Source organism: Callorhinus ursinus, unplaced genomic scaffold (genome assembly GCF_003265705.2).
Source record: "Callorhinus ursinus isolate GAN/ISIS: 27379988/994484 unplaced genomic scaffold, GSC_fseal_2.0 scaffold1, whole genome shotgun sequence".
NCBI lineage: Eukaryota > Metazoa > Chordata > Mammalia > Carnivora > Otariidae > Callorhinus > Callorhinus ursinus.
The window spans coordinates 45,868,114-45,888,581 of record NW_027397063.1 but is presented as its reverse complement, the minus strand read 5'-3'; the positions used below and the strand labels follow the sequence as shown (position 1 = coordinate 45,888,581).

The window sequence follows — 20,468 nt, the reverse complement described above, 5'->3', positions numbered from 1 at the left end:
TGCACTAGTCTATTTGTTGTTCTTTCATACTACTGAAAATGGTATCTTTTTAGATTTTATTTTCTGTTTATTGCTGGTATATAAAAATAATTATGGGGGCACCTGGTGGCTCAGTCAGTTGAGCGTCTGACTCTTGATTTTAGTTCAGGTCATGATCTCAGGGTCATAGGATCGAACCCCGCATTGGGTTCCGTGCTGGAGATTCTCTCTCTCTCTCTCTCTCTCTCCTTCAAATAAATAAAATCTTAAAAAAATATACAGTTCTGTGTATATGCAAACACACATCTCCAGGAAACATGCTAAATTCACTTATTCATTCTAACAATAGGCCTATAAGTTGTTTTGCATTCTCAGTGTATATAATTATATCATCTGCAAATAACATCAATCTTCTTTCTTTCTTTACAAGCCTTATCCCTTTTATTTCTTTTATGTTGCCTTACACAGTGGTTAAGAACTCTAGTGTATGTTGGATATAAGTGGTATTAGCAGGGAGAAAGCTTTCAATATTTCAGTTTTACCACTAAGTATGATGTTAACTTTATGACTTATAAATATCCTTTACTAGGTTAAGGAGCTTCCTTTTTGTTCCTGGTTTGCTAAGACTTACTACGAATGGATGTTACATTTTTTTCAAATGATTTTTTTTCTTCATCTATTAAGAGGATCATATGATTTATTTCCTCTTTTTTTCCCTCTCTTGCTATGGTGGATTATATTGATTGATTTTTGAGTATTAAACTAACCTTGCATTTTGGAATAAATGCAACTTAATTATGATATATTATCCTTTTTATATATTACTGGATTTGATTTGCTGGTATTTTGTTGAGAATTTTTATATCTATGTTTACAAAAGATACTGATTTGTAATTTTTCTTGTTTTTTAGGTGTCTTTGTCAGGTTTTAGTGTAATGCTATCTAGGCCTCATAAAACAAGTTGGCCATTGCTCTCTTTTTTTTTTTCTTTTCTGTTCTCTGGTATTTGTATAAAGTTGTTGTTATTCCTTAAATATTTGAGAAAATTCACTGATGAAGCCATCTGGGGTCTGGATATTTCTTTGTGAGAAAGTTTTTAATTGCGTGTGTTTATCCTAAAACTGTTTTAAATTCATTTTTTAATTATACAATATATAAATATATTCTTGGAAATATTCAAATATTACAGATGAAACTAAAGTCTCCTTTAACCATTACCCCCTTAAAATTTTTAGTTATACTTCACTGCATTTCATCAGGGAAATGATAAGTCACGATATCGTGGTCTCTGCCAGTTTGCGCTCTACTGCTGACTTGCCTGTAAACTTGGGCAGTCTACTTTAAAGGAGCTACGTCTTAATTTCCTCATCTAATGAGAGTTTTTAAAAGAATTGCATGTTATGATGTTTGGATAGGGCTTAACATAGTGCCTGACACATACTAGACATTCCTTGAATGTTAACACTGAAGCTATCATTAGATGTAAGAGGATCTCAGAATGGATGTGACTATTGGGGAACTACTCTATACCAAGGAAGGAAATAGAAAAGGTTTCTAAGTAGCCAAAATAGAAATCACAAAAAACTATGTACTAAATCTCATGCATTTTATTTATAGGAGAGTCTGATAAATCCTTCTTTGGAACTTACATATAGTTGTTTCAGACATTATTCTAACAAGGTTGGTTAAACAGACTATTCATCCACAGCAGATTAGAAGCAGCAAACCTCCTGTAGCATCTAAGCTTTAGCAAAACAACTGAGCTAAGAAACATTTATTTAATGTGCAAACCCGAATTGAAAGTTGTCAGTTTCTTGTATTCCTTATTGAAATTGGGTAACAAAGCAAGAAAATGAAAGAAGCAGGTTGGTGTAATGGAAGATCTGTAAGTGAGAGAAAGGACATTTGGCTTTTTGTAATTGATATGGTAAAAATCATACCACCTCAATTTGTTACCCAATCAGTGAAATGGAGGCACAAGATTTCCTCCCCAGAGTAATCTTGAAAATCCACAGAGAAAGTGAATTCAGGGGTAGAACAGAGGCCTGATGAGAAAAATGCAGTGAGGCCCCTTAAATGCAGGGAGCCCATAAAAACCCTCGTAAATATTGTCATATTCACTAAAACACAACTGCAAAAACAGAACATTAAATTAAGATTCCATTAGTAATTATTCATAACACAGTTGGGGGAGAACCAGTAAGAATAGAGGGAAAAGGGAGGGTAGATGGCAGAAGTAACATTCTTGTGATAGAGAGCAATTCAAAATACATCCGAGCCTTGGGGCCCTGCTCCCGCTCTTGGGGGCTGGAGCAAAGGTGCCACTAGGTCCATGGACTATGAGACTCATCTGTCCTCTGGCAGGGACTTTTCCTGGGCCGAGAAAAAACATCCCAGCATACACCAAGGTGCCTTCCTTAGCTTTGTTCTATGAAGAGTCCTTTGGCTCTCTGCCTCTCCACACATAAAGAAGCTCAAACTTGGGAAAAAAACTGAGAGTTTGACATTTTACAAGTTGTAAATTAGTGAAACGTATACACAGATAAAAGTTCCATTTGCCATCCTAGCTCGTGTTTCGGTCTCTCTCTCCGCAGCAGTTTCAGAGAGGAGCTTGGAGTATTGAGTTTGAGATCCAGACAACCAAGTGTCTATGCATCATATGTAAAGTTAATCATTCAGGGGTTGTGCTGTTGAAGTAAAACCCAGGGATCCATGTAGTCTTGCTGGTCACCCTAACGGCTGCAGCTGGATCTCCTACATTTTGATCTTATGGTATGCTGTGAATCACCATCTGCAGATATGGCATCGCAATTCTTCAGTTTTTGAAAAAGGGAGAGATATAATTTGGCACTAAAGAATTTGGAGTGGGGAGGAGTACCTTTGCTGGCTACCTCAAAAGTGACAGAATTATATGAGATTTTGTATGAAGGGATTTTTAAAAATAGAAAGTCTAAAGAAATGATACACTGCATCATTATTAGTCTTCTCATTTCCTCAGAGAGAGGAAATGTGCTGGATTAGTGAAAAACTCAACTTCAACAGAGAGGAGAAATGAGCTTAGTGAACACACTTAGAGCACTTTGGAACAGGTGACCAGTAAACTCCAGAGGCCCATGCAGTCTCACTTGATATGTAACAAAAAAAAATTTTGGTTTACCTTATGTACTCTGTGGTAGTTCATTTATCATAAAGAAAAGCAGTCTATGGTATGTGGAAAATGTACTGGTTTGGGAGTGCTTTCCATTTTCCAGACATGAAACTTGAGAAAGGTCATTTAACTTACTTGATTCTTCGTTTTCCTCCTATACAATATGTATACATAGACAGTTTTCCTGTATTGAAAACAAGCCCAAATCACAGTGGTTTATAATCATAGTAACAACACATTTACTCTCACTCAGGACACAGGTCTGCTGATGTGTGATTCAGCTGCGGCTCTACGCCTGCTGTGATCCATGTTCCTTATTCCCAGACCCAGGTTGAAAGTATAACCCCTATGTGGGGCATGCCTATTATCATGGCTGGGAGAAAGGGAAAGCGGGCTGATGGAGGCCTCTTACAGCGCGTGCACAGGCCTGGCCTAGGCCATGTCCGCTGCTATTCCACTGGCCAGAGAGAATCCCATGGCCAAGGCCAGCATCGATGGAGCAGGGAAGTATACTCCTCCCACAGCTGGCCTGCAAATCACATAACCCTCTTACAGGGAAGGGTAGAAGTGAAAAAGAAGGGATGCGAAATCGACTTAGCACTCCAAACCTTTCTGAGTCTCAAATAAGGAACGGTGTGTAAAGTGCATTGTAACCTAATGGATTCTCTACCAATATAAGGATTGCTAGCATTGTTGGACAGTTCCTTTTACTCTTTTATTTTGGGGATCAAGTCCTTTATCACTTCTTCATTCTTACCACAAACCTTTGTAAACTTTTTAACCATCTCCACTGTAGTTTTTTAAAAGCTATGTATTTTGCCTTTTTATATTCATGTTTTTAAAATGTTACAAGTATGATCACTTATATTTTCTGCTGTAACTGTATTAAACCCCTTTCAAGAACTACTTGGGCATCCAGAAGGTTTTTGACTTTTTTCCCCCCTGATGATTAAAGTGATGATTAAAAATTGTCTTGTAGGAAATTTGGAAAATTTTGGAAGAATAAAGAAGAAATTCTAAACATTGGTATCCAAATTCCTGGCTTAATATATGCATACACATACAAATATACACAAATGTTAGTTTTTACTAAATTGGACCAATAATAATGTATTCCTTGGGGAATGTTTTTCCACTTTACTATATGTTGTTCACGTGCATTTTTGCTGGGTAAGTTTTTATTGAAAACATGAATTTAACATTTCGATATGCAATACATATATATTTATGAAGCCCAATAATAAACACTCGTGAACCCACTACTCGACTTGAGAACTAGACCATTACGTGCCCTTGAAATTACCTGTGTAATTCTGCTGCTGCCCTTGGCCTCCCGTGGGGAACCACTGTCCTCACGTTTGCGTATCATATATTGCCATTAGCCGCTGCTGCTGCTTCCTCTTCCTCTTCCTCTGCTTCTTCCTTCTTCTCTCCCCCCCCTTCCTTTTTTGTTTTCGTGTTTTTGTATATGTGTATATCTCCAAACAACGGATCACTGAGCTGTGCTTCATTGTGAGCTTTATAAAAATGGTATCATACTGCATTATTTTTAGTGGTGAAATGGATATTACAAAATTAGTTTAAACTGTCCTCTACTGTTAAATATTTAGAGAGCTGTTTTACCAAGAACTTGTACATTCATCTTTGTGTGTATCCCCACATGTTTCCTTGAGAATAACTTCTAGAGGTGAAATTGCTGGGTTAAAAGGTTAGAACGTTTTAAGCCTTTTTTTTTTTTTTTATAACTGTACATCAGGAAATGTGTCCATCTAGATTTTAATAAAACAAACACTCAGGTTTATGTGGCAGATAATTATAAATCATTATTAGCTTTCCACTTTAAAAGGCAGTAAGAATACGTAAATATGTCCCAGTGGGTTATCATATGAAAAAGTTCCAAACTAAATTCCTCAGTATTTCTGGCTCCCTAAAATCTGTTCTTCTCACCCTGTGATAATACTAATATCTTAGTTCCTAAGGCTAGAAACCTTAAAGACACCTTCTCTCTGCTACCCCACCTCCACTTCAGCCAGCCTGCACTTGCCCTTAGTCCTCAAGTCCTGCGAGTTCGGTGGCCCCGATGTCCCTTGAGCCCATGCCTTCTCTTTCATTTTCACAGGCACTGCTCTACCGCAAACCCTGCTCATGTACCACGTGGACCATTACACAGCCTCGTAACTGGTTGCCTACCTGCCTTCAGTCTCTTGCCTTTCTAATTCTTCCTGGCCTTCTAGGCCTTCTCTGTTAACTTTCTCAAAACACAAACTTGTCCTAAAACTGAAACCAAAAATCTTGAATAGCTCTCCATTGTCCACATGATAAAATGCACATTCCTCAGTGAAAGCCCTCCGTCTAACTTAACCTACCTCTCCAGCTTTGCTTCTTCATGATTCATCCTCCACCCTGCCCCACCCCGCCCCGCCCCGCCTCTGCCCCACTCCACCCCACCCCAAGAACTTTGTGTTTTATATTCCAGCCAGCCTGGGCTCTTGTTCCCTATATATTTTCCGGTTTTTTTCTTGTTCCTGTTACTCCCTCAGCCTAAAATACCCTTCCTCTCCCACTCCTTTCCAGCCTGTTGAAATGCCACTCATGCTTCAAGCTTGCACTGCAGTGCCAGCTCCTCGGAGTTTAACATCAATGTAAGTTATACATAGATGAGTCAGGCATGTTTAATTCTCTCAAAATACTTTATCAGAACATGAAAAAAATAGAGTTTTTACATTTGCTGGGTAAAAGATAATGCTGGGTAGAAAAAAGCAGAACACAAACTATATTAAAACACCGATTACTATAAATAAAATGCTATCTATATAAAGTATACGTACGTATATATGTGTGTGTTTATACATGCGTATATCTACAGGCACAGAGAGTGTAGAAGTACTTGGTGTTTATTAAGCTTATGAAATTTTTTTTGGAATCAGGCCAGACGAGTACTGTTTTGGAAAAATTACTAATATAATGATACCTATTAGGTTCATTTTCTTTCATAAGGATGCTTGCTTGGGCTTAAACAGGTTTCCATTTTGGGGCTTAACCATAGTTGGTCCAGTTGCAGCAGGCCAGCCAGTCAGCTCTCCTCCCTGTTCCAGTGTTGACTGGCTGAGTTGGGAGAGGCCTGTTTCCTTGCCAAATCTGTCTAGTCATAGTCACGGGTGATGAACAGTCCCCTCAACTGTAAAATGAAAACGTTGCACCAGATGACTGTTAAATGGATGAGTAGATGATCTTTAAGGTCCTTCCCAGCTCTCATATTCGAGATATTTTTTGCTCATGAGACAGAAAAATGCTTATGGACAAAGGGAAGTGCTGATTTGTTCTCTGCTCTAGCACCTTCACTGGTGTCGAGTAGCAGGTTGCTCCTTTTATTAACTCGGACCTGCCAAAATATATTCTGCGGGAAATAATACGTTTGGCTTCTGATCCAGGTGCACCACTACCCGAGTGGCTTTGGGTATGCCCCTTTCTGTCACTGGGCCTCTTTTTGCTTATCTGTGAAATGATAAAGGTGAGACTAGATGCTCTTTGAGGTTCCTTATTGTAATCTTATCATCGGTATGCGTGATGTACCCCAGGATTTTTTTTCCCCTATAGTCACTAGCCCATGTTTCAAAGTTAAGAAATCGGTAGAAGAGGACAATTCACATTATATTTTTGTCTTCACAGAATAGTGTAGATAGCAATACTTTGCATCAGGGTATGCAAACAGATATGTATAATTGAGGAATATCCTGGTTCCATCACTTCAACTTACCATAATATTTTTTCTCATCATGCGTATTTCTCCAGTCTTAAAATTGTTACCTTTAGTAATGTAAACCAAAAGATTTTGAAGATATCTTGTAAGAAATTAAAATGTTGGCATAGATTTCAAATATGCACACTGATTTGGGTCAGCCTAATAGGAATGCGATGTATCTCAAAATATATGAACTCTAATAATCCATATAGATTTCCTTTTTTAAGAAGGAGAAGTCTTCCAAAAACAAGGGCCCCATCTTAATTTTCAGGGGACAAACTAATACTTGATATATGATACTTGATTCCAGAGTTGCTTCTGGCAATTGTTACTATTTAAACAAGTATTTCTTTTCTAGTAATTAGATTTTTTTTTTCATTTTGATGGGAAGTCATAAATATTAACCACCAGCAGTGCAGGAATAATTTATATTCAAATTGTCAGACATCACTCTGTGAACACATAAAATAATCTACATTTATTTAGAACCTTTAATCCTAACATGCTCTACACATATTTCTTTATAATCTGATTGCAAGCTATATATAGGACTTTCCTACCTGAAATAGGGCAGCAACCAAAGTAATTAAAATAAAGGATACAACTTCAGAAAAGTAGAGGAAAGAAGGAAATGTATATTTTACTTGTTCCTATATGCTCTTATGCCTATAGGATTGGAGAATCCACGTTGACCAAATGCACCAACACAAAAGTGGAATAGAATCTGCTCTAAAGGAGACCAAGGTATGTGAATTATTTCAGGTGGATCGATGTCCATTTACCCATCTGTTGAACACCTGTTAAAGGAGAACATGGAAAAAAAAAAGATGCAATCCTTGCCTTTGAGGAACGTACAGATTGAATGTACCATATTATATTTCAACAGCCCTAACACTTTAAAGAAAGGTAACTTTCTAATCAAAGCAGTATAATATATACCTAATATATAGAGAGAGATATATCTCTAATATACTATACAACTATACAGTATATATACAAATTATACAATATACAAATTGTATACATTATATTGTATAATATATATACAATATATATACCATCATACAATATATTCAGAAAAGGAAGAATGATGAAGTATTTCTCTAATATATATATAGATAGATAATCTAATGTATCTATATATATTATGTTTCTCTAATACATTACATGTTATATATTAGAGAAACATTTCATCATTCTTTTCTTTCTGAATCCCAAGGGATAAAAGAGTACCAGGCCAGCAAGGCTTAGAACCTACAGCTTCCCCAAGCTTGCTGCTCTGACAGAAATAAGGGCTTTTTGGAGGATGCCACAAGGAAGCAAAGTTGGAATGAGAAGTTACAGGTCCCAGGCTAGAGCTATAAATTTAATGACTTACTTCCAATGGGAACATTCTAGTCATCTTTGAACAGTACTACAAGAAAGTCATGTTATTCCGTTACCTACTTTGATTGCGAACTTTATATAAAGCAAATTCTACTCACATACAATTTGGATCTGCATAAGGACGAATGAATTGACTAACACTACCAGGTGCTTTTTTTATTTTAACATTCTGCCAAGTGTGACTAAAATATTTCTCATTACAGACTTCTTTTGCTATTGAAAATTTCAAGCTATCTTCTTTTTCACAAGTGGTTGAGAATTTGTGGGATGAACTGAAGGAGATTTAGCCCGTTTTAGACTATTTTTGAAAAATAGATTTGTGAATTCTTTTACCTACTAAAATCCTATGGAATTTCTAGGGATTTTTGGATAAACTTCATAATGAAATTAGTAGGACTCTGGAAAAGATCGGCAGCCGAGAAAAGTACATCAACAACCAGCTTGAGCACTTGGTTCAAGAATATCGTGCAGCTCAAGCCCAACTGAGTGAGGTAACTTAGGAATAATATCCAGGGATTTATTTCAGTTAATGACCCTGATTCCCAAACATGACACAGCACTTTGCATTTGAGAATCATGAAGTGCTTTTCACAAACAGCAACACATGGATTCTCTGCCCACTTGAGGAAGCCACGTGAGGCGGTAGAACTTGCCATCTCCATGTTACACGTAATAGAAATTATCCTCTAGAAGTCTTGAAATGCATTTCTTCTTTTGATTTAAATAAATGAAGGCCTGTATTGTTGGGGAACATTGCTTAGAACAGGAACAGAGTGTCAGGACACCTGGTTTTGTTTCTAAGGCTGCTGTTAATTTACCCTATGAGTGGGAGGAAAAAGAATAGTATGCATTTACATGTGTCAGAGGGAAAAGACATCATTGCCTTAATGGCTTACAGCCACATAATAAGGAATATGAAAGCAAGACACGTTCAAAGACAAGCAGTTTAATTAATTTAATGCGCAAATTTTTTAATCCTTTCAAAAAGGTTTTAGAATTTCAACCAAAAAAAATAAAGCCTTCAGCCTTTGAAAGCAGCAGTTCTTTGTACCCCCGTAGGGATCTAAAGGCTTTCCTTGGGAGTTATGCCCCCTCTCTCCTGATGCTGAGGAAGACTAGTAAGAACACTTGCAAATGTCACTTAAAGACCTTTTTTTCTTTTAGCGAACAAGGTTGCAAGAACGGAAAAAAATGGAAATAAACTTGAGATACCTCTGTACTTCCAGAAGTTCTCAAAGACCAAACAGAAAATAATCTTCACTTTTTTATTATGTCATTTATTTAACAAATTATTCCCTCATGTACACATCTACTCGTGGATGTTTTTACTTTCCAAAATGCTGTAAAAGTCTGATGAAAGCCACTGTGTATCTGTCAAACATTGATATTAAATAATTGTTAGATTAGTTTCCAAGAACATATTCCGTACTGTCATACCCATTTGTTAATCCTTATTAATTGCTCATCCTGATGCTCTATTATGATTGATTTTTTAGAACTGGTTTTCTCTGCATAGCATGCAAATTAGATCGACCAAGAGCTGCTCTCCTAAACTGTAGGAACAGCTGAGGACAGTTTTTATTGTGAACCATGCCTGTGTGAGTTACACAGTCAGTCTATGAAGGTTAAGGTAGTTTATCATTTTATTGTGCCTTCGTTTAAATACATGGTGCCTGTTAGGGACATAAAACAGCTACAGTTAAATGTCACTTTCACAAATGTATTCACAAATGAGGAGGGGGTTTGTCATAAAATGATATGCGGAAACTGCAAACACAAAGAGGTCACATTTAAGTAATCTGCTTCTGTTTTGAATTTGTCATTAAACGCAATGTTTTCTCCCTTAGGCGAGGGAGCGCTACCAGCAGGGTAACGGCGGGGTGACGGAAAGGACCAGGCTCCTGTCTGAGGTACACACTGTGTTCTTGTTCTTGCTCCCTCAGTGTTGGCTGAGCCCGGGCTGTGCAGAGCCGTGGGCGCTTCCATACAGCTACAGCCAGGCGTTGCTGACTTCAGGAACCGCTTCCCGTGGCTTTCCGTCCTTCTCCTTCCGAGAAAATCGCTCGTTTTCTTATCAATGACCCAATTATGTATTTATATACTGTTTGTTTCCATAAAATGCCTGAAGTTGTTTTATTAAATTCAACATAGAACCTGCTGATAATATTAGCACATTTATAATCTTCCTTAATCTTTTTAAAAACCTAATAATTATGATTAATATATAGAAGAGTAGGTAAAGCCCTGGCTTAAATGTCTTATACAAATTTTAACGTGAGTCTGTAAGATGTAAGATTTGTTTTTCGTGATTGCTGCTGATGTATGTGAGCCTGAGTATTTCTCTGTCCACAAACTGGAAGTGGCTTGTAACCCTTTCTCTCTGGGAACTTCTGAAATATTTGCATATATTGTTGTATTGATTTTCATCATCAGGCAAGAGGGTAAGATCTAATATATATTCCAATTTTTTACTGAAGAGCTGAGAGAAAAAAAGAATCTTACAACATGGTCCATAGCCAATGTACAAGATTATCTCCGGTAATTGTCCCAGACTTTTTCTATATAATAGAATTAAGCTTTTATAGAGATTATTTGAGGCATAGTTATTTTAGAATACTGGAAGTATAACTTCAGAAATATTTAGACCCTAACCCTGTGGTGCTTCTAGGCAAATAGAATGTTACGTAGAAGTAAAGTGCTCACTTACGTTAGGTAAATTAACACTTGAAGGGGGTCCAGGGACCCATTTAGTTCTTTTGGAGGAGGCAGTTATCCCCAGTTGGAACATTGCAGGTGCCTAAAAAAAATTAATTTGCTTTACTTGGATGAGCACTTTATTCCCAAGGAAGTTTTTACTCACCAGCATGATAAAAATAAAGCCTACTAAGTTACAATAATTATGGCTTAGTTCTAGGTCATATAAAAAGTTTTTGATTTTTTAAAGATAACATGCTAGGTTGGAATTTTGCTAATAGAGGCTGTAGTAGTATAATTTTGAGTATGACGTAGAGTACAGACAGGAGCCAATGTGACAGCACAATATGCCTCCTGGAGTTCATGGTTTGGATAGAGCAGTTGGAATATTTTTATATACAGCCATATGGTATAAACATTATTTTTAGCGTCCTATAGAGGAAAAGATGGCATCTTCTCTTATAAAACTATAATATTAAGAAAGATACCTAGTAAGCCTTAGAAATCCAAAATCTTCTCAAGATGTGTATATGGTTTTAACTAATGACTCATTATTAAAGACTGGCATGGTTGGGGGCGCCTGGGTGGCTCCGTCGGTAGAGCGGCCTCCTCTGGATTTCGGCTCAGGTCATGATCGCGGGGTGGTGAGATGGGGCCCGGCGTCAGGCGTGGAATCTGATTAAGATTCTCTCCCTCCCCATCTGCCCCTCCCCACCCCCACCCCCGCTCGCCCTTCTCTAAAAAAACCAGAAAGGACTGGCACGGTAGCTGCTAGGAGGTAACTGCAAGGTTTGCGTGTCTGGGGTCCTAAAATCACAACTTAGATCGTTTTTTTCATTGTCATGTGACAGCCTGAGAACGATGTTAGGAACACTCTCAGAAGATAAAAAGCTTTGAGTATCTGCCTACTTTATCTTATTATTCAGATTACGTCCAGAACACTCCTAATATTTTTGCGTTCCTTTACAGATGTATTATGTCTAAATTTTCTTAATACATCATTCAATAATTGTGAAAGTTTATTAAAATCCAGAGCTCATGGAAACTTTTTTTTTTTTTAATTAAAGGTGACAGAAGAACTAGAGAAGGTAAAGCAAGAAATGGAAGAAAAAGGCAGCAGCATGACTGATGGCGGTGAGTACACACTTCTCCTAAGGGGAAAATGAGCAAGAGGAGAGTATTTCTCAAGAAATGCTATTAATAAATCGGGAGTCTGCTTTTTAAAATGAATTTGAGGAGAGGTAGGTACATGGTGCAAAAATGATGTCTGATAATCCATGTACTGTTTTCCTTATCAGTCAGCTGAGGAGAGTCATACTTTTTTTACCCTTATTTAGGATTTTTTGATTCAAACTGAGTCGATTCAGAGATAGCGTGGGAAATACTTAAATATACACTTTGTTATTCCAATTTTCAAAAAATAATATTTTCTGTTTTCATCAAAGGAGCTTCATTATTCCATTTTATGTGCAAAAGAGCACTAAGTGTGTGCCCAAATGGCACGAAGACAGCGATGGGATGACCTTTGCTTTTCTTTCTCTTCCCCCAGTGGGCCTGACCGGGCAGAGGGGTCAAATAGAGAAGAATTACTAATTCTCTAGTAATCATGCTCCATCATGAGCTAGTTACTTTGGCAGGGCCCTAGTTCACTGCCTAAGGCCCTTCTGTGTTCTAGAAAGATTTTCCAGAGTTCTGATGATACATACTGAGTGATCATTCAAAAGAGGACGTTTAAAGGTTTGGCAGTATGTTTGAATGAGCCCATTATCTCTACCTCTCAGGTAATTCTTTCTTCCTTCTTTTCTCACATTGTATCCCCTTTCCTTCAGACAAATATTCTAGCCCATAAAATTTATTAAAGACATCCTTAAATACCCCTTTAGTAACTCTTCCCCGAGAAAAGGAAGGAAATTCAACCTCAGTATCAAACGCTGTGTCATTTCCCACCCTAAATCTCAGGTACCACAGCGAAACTCTGTGAATGTCAGTATGTTGTTGGCTGTGTTTTCAACCCTATTTTTGGCTTAAGACAAAGTGAGGAGAATGTCATACAATTCTGTAATACACTGATACTCCAAACGAACATTTTTATTGCATGTTATTTTCATTTTGCAGCTCCCTTGGTAAAGATTAAACAGAGCTTAACAAAGCTGAAGCAAGAAACCGTTCAGATGGACATCAGAATTGGTGTTGTGGAACACACATTACTCCAGTCGAAACTGAAGGAGAAGTCCAACATGACTAGGGACATGCATGCAACAATCATTCCAGAATCTGCAATAGGCTCTTATTAAAACATACTGTTTTTCATGCTTCTGATTAGTTGTTTTTTTATATCAAAGTATATTTCATGTGGCAAGATTTCAAAACACAATTATACCTCTTAAAGCATGTTCGGTGGGTATTTTTTTACGTATATACACATACATATCGTATCATGGTGTGTACGGATGGTTAAAGCCTTTAAATTGAATCTAATATATAATAAAGTAATTAAAAACTCTCACTTTCAAAGAAGCTTTCACTAATCATTACAGATGTTAAAACCCCCACTCAGTGGCATATTTTCCTTGTTGTTCCTTGTGGAAGCCAGTGTGTATGACCCATGCTTTCTGCAGGGACTCCTGCTGCTGGGTCTCACAAGCGACGCGGACCTTTGACACAAGCCTGGCACCTTCAGTTTGATCCACCTCTGCAGTGAGCACAAGTCCTTCTGCACCCGGCGGCCCCTAATGAGGACTGGGGATTCTTTCTAAGAACCCAAACTACCTTTGCCTCAGCTTTATGGTTACCTAAAATTACATTTCTTTTAAAAAGCATACGAGAAAACTTCAGTGTCCTTATTAACATTTGAAGTTTATTATTTATCAGGAGTATTTCATAACCAGAATGATTTTATATCTTCTCTGATCTAAGGCCACCTAATAAGCAAACAAACATTTCAGTCATGTTTGACTCTGTAGTGACAAAAAAGGCATATATATGTCTCGGTTCTACTTTTTTCTGCGGAATCGGCTGTACTAAAGCAGCAGAACGGGAGATAGCAAGACATGTGAAGATCAGGCTCCTGGTTCTGGTGATCTTTTCTTGCACATTGTACTGAGCAACTTTCTAGTCCGGGACTTGTAAATTGGTGAAGCAAGCAATATTAGAGTGACCAGACTTAACAACTGAGGAAGACTGGGAAAGAGAGCACAAACCAGAAGATAGCCCGCATTTATGTTTTAAAAAGAAGAAAAATCTAGAGGTAAATTTTGATAAGAACACTATATATATGACAACAAAAATAATAAAATCCCTTTCTCAATTTTTATCCTAATATTTTCTCCCCCCAATTTTCTGCCTCTGTCTTTACTTTGTAGATGACACATGCACACAAATCTTCTTTTCTCCTTCATACTCTTCTTGAATTTAAGTTTAGATAAAAGAAAATCAGGATGTGTAAACTGTTCTCTGGCTCAAGAGGGTGACAATAAATGTAATGGCAAATAAGTCAGTTCATTTAGTTTGGGATATAGGCAGTTGAAAAAAATCCAAACTTTCACTGCCCTTATTTTATGGCCATTGAGTGGGGCCTGGAAGAAAGAGGGGAAACCCCAACTTGGGTCTCACAAGTGAACACTGATTCCCTTGGAACTTTCCTGCCTAGATACTGTCATGCTTGCAGATTTTTGATGAATTCAATCAATGCAGAGAACTCTTCTAGATAAATTAGAGCTCTCCATAAAGTGTACTTTTGCTCAGAAGAAAAGCACACTCTTCACTTTGTGTAAACATGCAGTAATCTAAGAACTCTTCCAGCAAGTAATGTGGGCGACCTATTTTTATTTTCTTCTCCAAAGCAATCTAGTTTACTCGGTTTGGCTTAGGTAGCCGCCCCCCCGCCCCCCCCCATTCCCATAGAACACTGAATACCTCTAATAGAGAATTTATTGCACTTCATGGTAATTATCTATTTTCTCCTACCCTCTCTCATAGACTGAGCTGCTTGAGAAAAGAGAGAAAGTCTTTTTCATTTCCATATTTCTAGCCAGTACCTAGCACACCGAGCATGAGTTTCTAAGAGGATGGGTGGATGACTGGCATTACCCAGTTCCAGAATGTCTCATAGTTCCTATTGTACAGCATGGCAAATTTAATGACTTCAAGTCTATGAGTTTTGACGTAGTTTCAAGATAGTAATTGTAAATGATGTTATTCCCCCTCTGTGGTATTGGATTGGAATTGGAAGCATCAGTAGGCACAAGGTTTTTTAATACATACGGATTAACAGAAATAAGTATGTAGAAACCCACGTATACACCCACGCATGTATTTACTATTTCTGTCCTCTAAGAGGGCCTAGAAGCAGTGACAGTGCAGTAACAGTGAGAATGCCTCACATTCAGTTCTTGGTTTTAAAATTTTCTACTCAAAACAAAAACAGGCTTCTTAGAAGAATGACTGATTCCTGGGCTGGGGCAGGAAAAGCACAATGTGAGCGGGAATATCCCTTTCTGCCAGAAAGCAAAGAAGTGCTCAAAGAATGATGGGAAAATGGCTAAAGGACACAGGCAGATTGAGGGGCATCCCACCAGCCAATCTGGGACAACTGAACATTAAAATAAATAATGATAGTAATGAATAAAACAAGAAACCGTGAGTCCATTCAGATAGAAATTGTGAAAATTAATGAAGGAAACCTCACTTAAAATAATGGAGTCAGACAGCCTGAAGGGGAGCTCTCATGTATGTACCACTTGTTGCAGCCTGCATAACTAGCAGAGAGAAGGAAGATAAGAATTATCTTGACAAGGAAAGACACTTTTCACATAGGAATTTCATTTTCTGCTTTTCAGAAAAAAAGGAAGCTCCCTCCCAGCCGCAACAAAGCACTAACCGTCGCTCGCAGCCAATGAGAAACTGCCACAACCTTAAATTCTTGCGCTTCTCCCATGACCTTTTGTTCAAAACAACCCTCCCCAGTTTCCTCCTCAAACCTAATAAAAGCTGACTTTCCCTTTGTCTCTTCAGATTTGCCTATGGTTCACCATAGCTTGCAAGTCCCGTATTGCAATTCCTCTGCTATTTCTGAGTAAACTAATTTTGCTAGTAAAATAACTGCGTATTTTATTTTTAATGTTGACGAAATAAGTGAATCAGTGGAAGAAGAGCAAGGTCTTCCTTACAAGAGAATGACAGCTAATGTAAAAAGAATATTGCATTTAGAAATTGCCATCCGGCAATTACCATAGTAGTAATTGTTTTGGGCAAGAATCATCAAAGGATATGTGAAAGGATTTCAGTCTAAAATGGAACCAGAGGATAGGAAATGGGGACTCTCATCCATGTACCCTCAGAACAGAATTTAGGAACTGAGAGACTGATTTCTCATAAATGCCTAATTTATAGAAGACCCACATTTATTTCCTGACCAATGAACATAGGTCAAGTATATCTCCCTATCCTCAAGCTAATGAACTTACTGCCTGGACTCTGGCTGGTCTTCCTGTCTGCAATCCTTGTTCAAAACTACAGCCCATCCTGAACTCTCAACAGATTCACCTATAGCTTGAGTGTGTGTCCTGAATTGTTGTTCCTCTGCTATTCCTGAATAAACTCAATTTCCAGTAATTCGAGTTTGCCTCAGTTTACCTCTTTATTTAGGTTGACAAATACTAAAACTACTAGGTGAGAATTTAATGAAAATCTGAATATTTACATAGTCTCAAACTAGGTAAAATATTCCATGAAGAGTAAAAATGGTAACTTTACAGAAGAAAAACCTGGCAGACACCACTTTAAGTGATCGAGAGTTAACATCACTAGTAGTTGGACAAGTCAGTATCATGTGTCTCCCAAAAAGGACAAACATTTATGGGGTTCCTTCTGAAAACGCATAGCTTGAATCCAGTCATGAGGAAACATCAGGCGAATCCAGTGAAGGGACATTGTACAAAAGAAATATTGAAAAACAAGAAACATGAAAAACAAGAAATATTGAGGAACTGTTCCAAATTAGAGACTAAAGAGACAATTATTAAAACACAACAAGTGATTCCAGTTTGGATCGTGGACCAGGAAAGACGTTTTTTGTTGTTGTTGTTAGAAAAGGACATTATTGAGATAGGTAAATTTTGAATAAACTCTGTAAATTGCATAATAGTATTAATGTTAATTTTAGGGGCACCTGTGTGGCTCAGTCGGTTAAGCATCTGCCTTCAGCTTAAGTCATGATCCCACGGTCCTGGGATCAAGTCCCACATCGGGCTCCCTGCTCAGCGGGGAGCCTGCTTCTCCCCATCCCGCCCCCACCCCATACTTGTGCATGCTCTCTCTCTCTCTCTCAAATAAATAAAATCTTTTAAAAAAGAAAATAATGTTAATTTTTTATATTTATACTATGGTTATGTACGGGAATATCCTTGTTTTTGCTAAAACACGCAAATATTTGGAGGTAAAGGAGTATCATGTCAGCACCTTGCTCTCAAATGATTCTCAAAAAAAAGATATGCGGGGGTGTGTGTGTGTGTTTGTGTAGTCACGTATATATAAAGAGAAGGAGGATGATGAAAAAATATGGTGAATTGTTAACATTTTGGAAATCTTGTATTTTTAAAGGAGGTGCAGCTTTTTTTTATTGCAGTATAGTTAACATACAGTGTTATATTAGTTGCAGGTGTACAACATAATGATTCAACAATTCTACACATTACTCAGTGCTTATCAAGATACGTGCTTTTAAACCCATTTATATATTTCACCCATCCCTTCTCCCCACCTCCCCGCTGGCAACCACCAGCTTGTTCTCTGTATTTGAGAGTATGTTTTTTAGTCTGTCCCTTCTTTCTTTGCTCATTTGTTGTTGTTGTTGTTGTTTCTTAAATTCCACATATGAGTGAAATCCTAGGTATTGGTCTTTCTCTGACTTATTTCATTTTGCATGATGCCCTCTAGGTCCATCCATGTTGTGGCACATGGCAAGATCTCATTCATTTTTATGGCTGAGTGATATTCCATTGCATATATAAATGCAATGGAATATATATATATACATATATATATACCACAATGGAATCTATCTATCTATCTATCTATATATGGAGTGTGTATATATATTATATATATATATAATATATACCACATCTTTTTTATCCACTCATTGATCTATGGATACTTGGATTGCTTCCATATCTTGCCTATTGTAAATACTGCTGCAATAAACGTAAGCGTGCATATATCTTTTCAAATTAGTGATTTTGTATTCTTTGAGAAAATATCCAGTAGTGGAATTACTGGGATCATATGGTAATTCTATTTTTGATTTTTTGAGGAACATCTGTACTGTTTTCCACAGTGGCTGTACCAAATTGCATTCCCACCAACAGTGCACACGGTTTCCTTTTTATCCATTTCCTCACTAACATTTGTTATTCCATATATTTTTGATTTTAGCCATTCTGACAGGAGGTGGTATCTCATGTTAATTTTTTTGGTGATTAGTGATGTTGAGCATCTTTTCATATGTCTGTTGGCTATCTGTATGTCTTCTTTGGAAAAATGTCTATTCAGGTCCTCTGCCCATTTTTAATCAGAGTACTTGTGAGTTTTTTGGTGTTGAGCTGTTTGAGTTCTTTATACATTTTGGATATTAACCCCTTTCCATTGTATTTTTTATTAATTTTTCTATAACCCTGAAATTATTTCAAAATATAAAGCTTAAGAAATGATGGTTCTTAGAAATTATATGCTCTATATAGAAGCTAGCCTCCCTCTGAATCAAATAGAAAATCAACTTGTTAAAATAATATGACCTCCCTAATAAAATTATATGGCCCACTGAACACATATTTTTATAATCATTGATTCATTGATCAAATAGGAACAAGTTTTTGACACTTCTAAGGGAATTTTTTTTTTCTACTGCCCTGTAGCTTAGCTAGGTCAGCATTTCCCATGAGTTTTACCCAAAAACAAACTTCTGTAACCAGTACATTTAAAAATGTTAAACAAGCTTCATTTTCTTTAGGACTTCTCATCTGCATTGTGATTCTGCAAATAGTGAGTATATATAGTTCCTTTTTTTTTTTTTTTACAAATATGTAATCACAGATCCTTTTCATCCAAGAACACACTTTGAGAATGCAGATTTAGGTAAATGAGCATGTGAAAATCAGTGTACAAATTTGAGATTATTTTCAACCTTTTATTAGAACCAGGGATCTGCCAGGGATCTGTGTAGGAAGATGAGACACATGTCACTCTGGTTCATAACTCTCCTGCGTGGATGATTAATATGCACGCAATGCTCTTTGAGTGTCAGTAGACTTTGAGGATTTGGGAGACTTTGTGGAGAACCTAGGATGACATGGCCAAATGCTTTTCTTCTTAAAACTCTTCTATGCCTGCCAAAAAGGCTTTTTGTTTTTCCTGTAAAGCAGTCTTTAATAATAACGTAATTACAGTAGTTAGAAGGTACTGCCCTATTTTGTGGTCAAATAGCAACCATTGTCATAGCTTTACCTTTTTCAAAACTTAATGTGCCTAACAACCAAGCCATAAATCCTAAAACTTTATATTTTAAAAGCAGAAATGACATCTTAAAGAGTAAGAACAAGTTTGGATTCACTAGTCTATTTGTTTGGGTTTTTTGACAAGCCTTTTTTAAAATACAAGAGAGGAGGACAAGAACCATGCTCATCTAGATGTGTCCTAAATAACATGTCTCAAGTGTTAGACTTACATAATTGTGTGCATTTGATATAGACATGCAAAGTTCAAACTTAGGACTTGCTGATTCACCATCAACGCCTTATATCAGGACTGTGTCAGACCCCTTCCACACTTTGTCCTCATGCTGCCAAGTACTACAAGGACACTTTCCAGCTGACCATCAGACAGTAGCCTGGAACCTATCACCTGCTCCTTCCCATCCCCCACTTGAGATGCTATCACATAGGTTTAAAGCCCCTGTGCATAGCCCCTTCCCTGTGGGTCAGCAGTTAGCAACGAGTTACCACTTTCTTACCCTGCAAGACATTCTCTAGGCTAGCAACACCTGACGTTCCTAACTCTGCCTGGACATCAAAATCGAATAGGCAACTTCAACGACAACAACAAAACAACAACTTCCTAGCCCTCTAACCCTTCAATTCTTACTTGATAGTTCTTGGGTGGGACTGAGAGGCCAGAAATATAAAAAAGCTGTTCAGATGACTGATACAGCTAATTGAAGAACTACTTCGGGGAGTTACCACTCTGGAAACTGTCCTTGCTTACCAGTAAACAGATAAGGCACCTTGGATCTGAAGAGCTCTTTAAAAAGGATCTAAACTAGTTTTCTTGAAGTTTGGCCTATGGACTATCTTAACATTAGCCCCACCTGGGGTGATTTTTACTAAGTATCCTAGATTATTTAATACACACTAGGGTTTGAGACATACTAATATTAAAAATTGTCACTTAAAAAAAAAATCATAAAGCCAGTGCCCAAAAAGGTCAAGTGGCCTACCCATTTTCAAACCAGGATTACAAACCTCA

The 20,468-nt window shown here is 37.4% G+C and overlaps 1 protein-coding gene across 2 annotated transcripts in view; it reads left to right on the top strand.

Annotated features, from left to right (window-relative positions):
• IFT57 (intraflagellar transport 57) overlaps positions 1–13,340 on the top strand; it is a 53,895-nt gene extending 40,555 nt beyond the window's left edge. The window contains exons 7-12 of one of the 2 annotated variants that reach the window (XR_012378255.1): positions 7,542–7,613; positions 8,615–8,746; positions 10,103–10,165; positions 12,017–12,083; positions 12,625–12,730; positions 13,065–13,265. Coding sequence is in view for 1 of the 2 variants with exons in the window: in XM_025873828.2 (XP_025729613.1) it covers positions 7,542–7,613; positions 8,615–8,746; positions 10,103–10,165; positions 12,017–12,083; positions 13,065–13,243 (513 nt within the window). In the remaining variant the exon portion in view is untranslated. Of the gene's footprint in view, positions 1–7,541; positions 7,614–8,614; positions 8,747–10,102; positions 10,166–12,016; positions 12,084–12,624; positions 12,731–13,064 lie in introns of both variants that reach the window. The other variant, XM_025873828.2, reaches the window with a different exon arrangement.
• Positions 13,341–20,468: the final 7,128 nt, after the last annotated feature.